This window comes from Curcuma longa, chromosome 13 (assembly GCF_044706935.1).
Source record: "Curcuma longa cultivar G26 ecotype Majalengka, Jawa Barat chromosome 13, ITB_CL_G26_1.1, whole genome shotgun sequence".
Lineage (NCBI taxonomy): Eukaryota > Viridiplantae > Streptophyta > Magnoliopsida > Zingiberales > Zingiberaceae > Curcuma > Curcuma longa.
In genome coordinates this window covers 9,285,175-9,287,320 of record NC_133873.1, presented here as the reverse complement: position 1 = coordinate 9,287,320, position 2,146 = coordinate 9,285,175, and the positions used below count along the sequence as shown (strand labels likewise).

Below are 2,146 nucleotides of genomic sequence, written 5' to 3'. Positions count from 1 at the left end.
TATAATAATGTTCCATTTGTAATTGAGCTTGACAAGGTTGTGGGAGAATTTGGTGTTATGATCAAAACTTTATTGATACTTTAAGATAATGGTCATGCCTTTGAGAAGAGGAGAAGAGAGAGTTGCCTTATGAACATGTGAGAATTTCCCTAAATACAAATCAAAATTTTTAAAAATATATTAGATACCAAATGAATAAATAATATTAAGTTTTTAAAGTATTTTATATTGTGTATCATTTTTCAAAACTACGATATGTTTCTGTCCAGAATTATTTTTCTCACATAAAATATAATTTATTATGTTTCTTCAATTATTTATGATTTTTCAACTCACGAGTACCCCAAAATGAACATTATCTGCCAGGAACAAGTGTAGTTAAGGTTTAAAAAGCCACATCGTTAATTGATAAAGAAACAACCAGGCCTACTGCGAAGCTAATGCAACTTGGAACGATTAAACATCTCCATCCCACAGTTCCTCGATCGACTTATAAGGGCCATTAACGGACACAAAGTTATCTGCAGGAAGTTGTCTCGATTGCGGTATTTTGCTAATCTTCAGCAACTCTTCGTCCGTCAGTTTCCACCCAAATATGTCCATGTTTTCCACCATTCTCTCCTTCCTGAAGCTTTTAACGATGATGCCCACGCCTTGCTCAAACAACCACCTCAATGAGATCTGCCAATTAGAGAACCACCCACAAACACACACTTGTTAGAAGATGAAGACACCAAGTCATATGCAGAAGAAAAAGAAATGGACAGTACTAACCTGAGCTAAGGACTTGCCATTGTCGAGCGCTATCTCTTTCAGCACAGCACATTCCATGACCTTGTTGGATCCCCATGGAGTTCCATTAGATCCCAGCGGAGAGAAGGCAAAGATCATGATCCCTTTCTCCTTACAAAACGGCACCAGTTTCCTCTGTTGCCAAAGAGGATGCATTTCTACCTGGTTCACAGCAGGGGGGATTGAAGCCGTGGAGAGGAGTTGCTCCAGTTTGTTGCAAGAGAAGTTGCTGACTCCGATGGACTTGGTGAGACCTGTCCTCTGGCACTCCTCCATCGCCGCCCAAACTGCCTTGAGATCGATGGGGAGAAAGTCGTCCTTGTCGATGGGGAATTTGGAGTCTTTCGGCTTCATGCTCACAGGCCAGTGCACCAGGTAAAGATCGATGTATTCGAGTCGCAGATTTCTGACAACGCATTCTTTATTTTTACAAGGCAAAAAAAAGGGGGGAAAAAAAAAAAGCTTCGTATGAATTGTCTACCGAAGGGACTGGCGAAGGGCGGGGAGGACGCGGTCGGCGTGGGCGTCTGTGCACCAGAGCTTGGAGGTGATGAAGAGGTCGTCGCGCTTGGCGAGGCCTCGATGGATGGCCTCGGCCACGGCCTCGCCCAGGCGTTGCTCCGTGCCGTAGAGAGAGGCGGTGTCAAAGTGGCGATATCCGAGGGCGATGGCCTCCAGTATTGCCGTGCGGAAGGCTTCCGTCGTCGCTGGCGGGTACGACGCCGTCCCCATGCCGACGACGGGTATGGCATGGCCGGAGCTTAGTTTCGCCTCCGGTATTGCTACCGAACCCATTTTTCTGTTCCTCTGCCTCTTGGGACTGACCTAATAAAGCACACACGTTACCACCGTCGAAACAGGCATTTAATGCCTCACCAAATGAGCATTGAAAAGAATTAAATTATACAAGGGAAAACGATGAAAAAGGCCGGTGCATCTAGAAGCTTCACGGGATAAGATCTCGCGGCGGAAGAACATCTTGTGGCGGAAATGGCAATTGGTAACTTGAACGCAAATTATACACGATCCGAAAGAGCTTGTCCCTTGAGCAGACGAAGGATGGATTGTACAACATATTAGTAACCAGAAACTAAGTCAACTCAAAAAATAATAAAATAATATATTTTTTTTTGACTAGTCAGGTTGAAGTAGTCATTGATGGACACTAAGAAAACGAATAAAATATTTGCTATTCTCTGGATTTGATAAGATATTTTACTGGTGGATATGATAAGTCGGCTAGTGAATTTTCGACGAAGTAATTTTGGAGAGAATCACCAGAAAAGTCGTCGATTGAATTAGTCATGATAAAAAATTCAATAACTAATTGAATTAGTCGATTGACAATAAAATA

General features: G+C 42.9%; 1 protein-coding gene across 1 annotated transcript; it reads right to left on the bottom strand.

Annotated features, from left to right (window-relative positions):
• Positions 1-375: 375 nt before the first annotated feature.
• On the bottom strand, positions 376-1,641 carry LOC141844107 (non-functional NADPH-dependent codeinone reductase 2-like). Its single transcript, XM_074732108.1, has 3 exons — positions 1,274-1,641; positions 775-1,198; positions 376-681 (listed from the first exon to the last, which is right to left on the bottom strand). The coding sequence occupies exons 1-3, from the start codon at positions 1,585-1,587 to the stop codon at positions 457-459; spliced, it is 963 nt and encodes a 320-aa protein (XP_074588209.1). The 5' UTR covers positions 1,588-1,641; the 3' UTR covers positions 376-456.
• Positions 1,642-2,146: the final 505 nt, after the last annotated feature.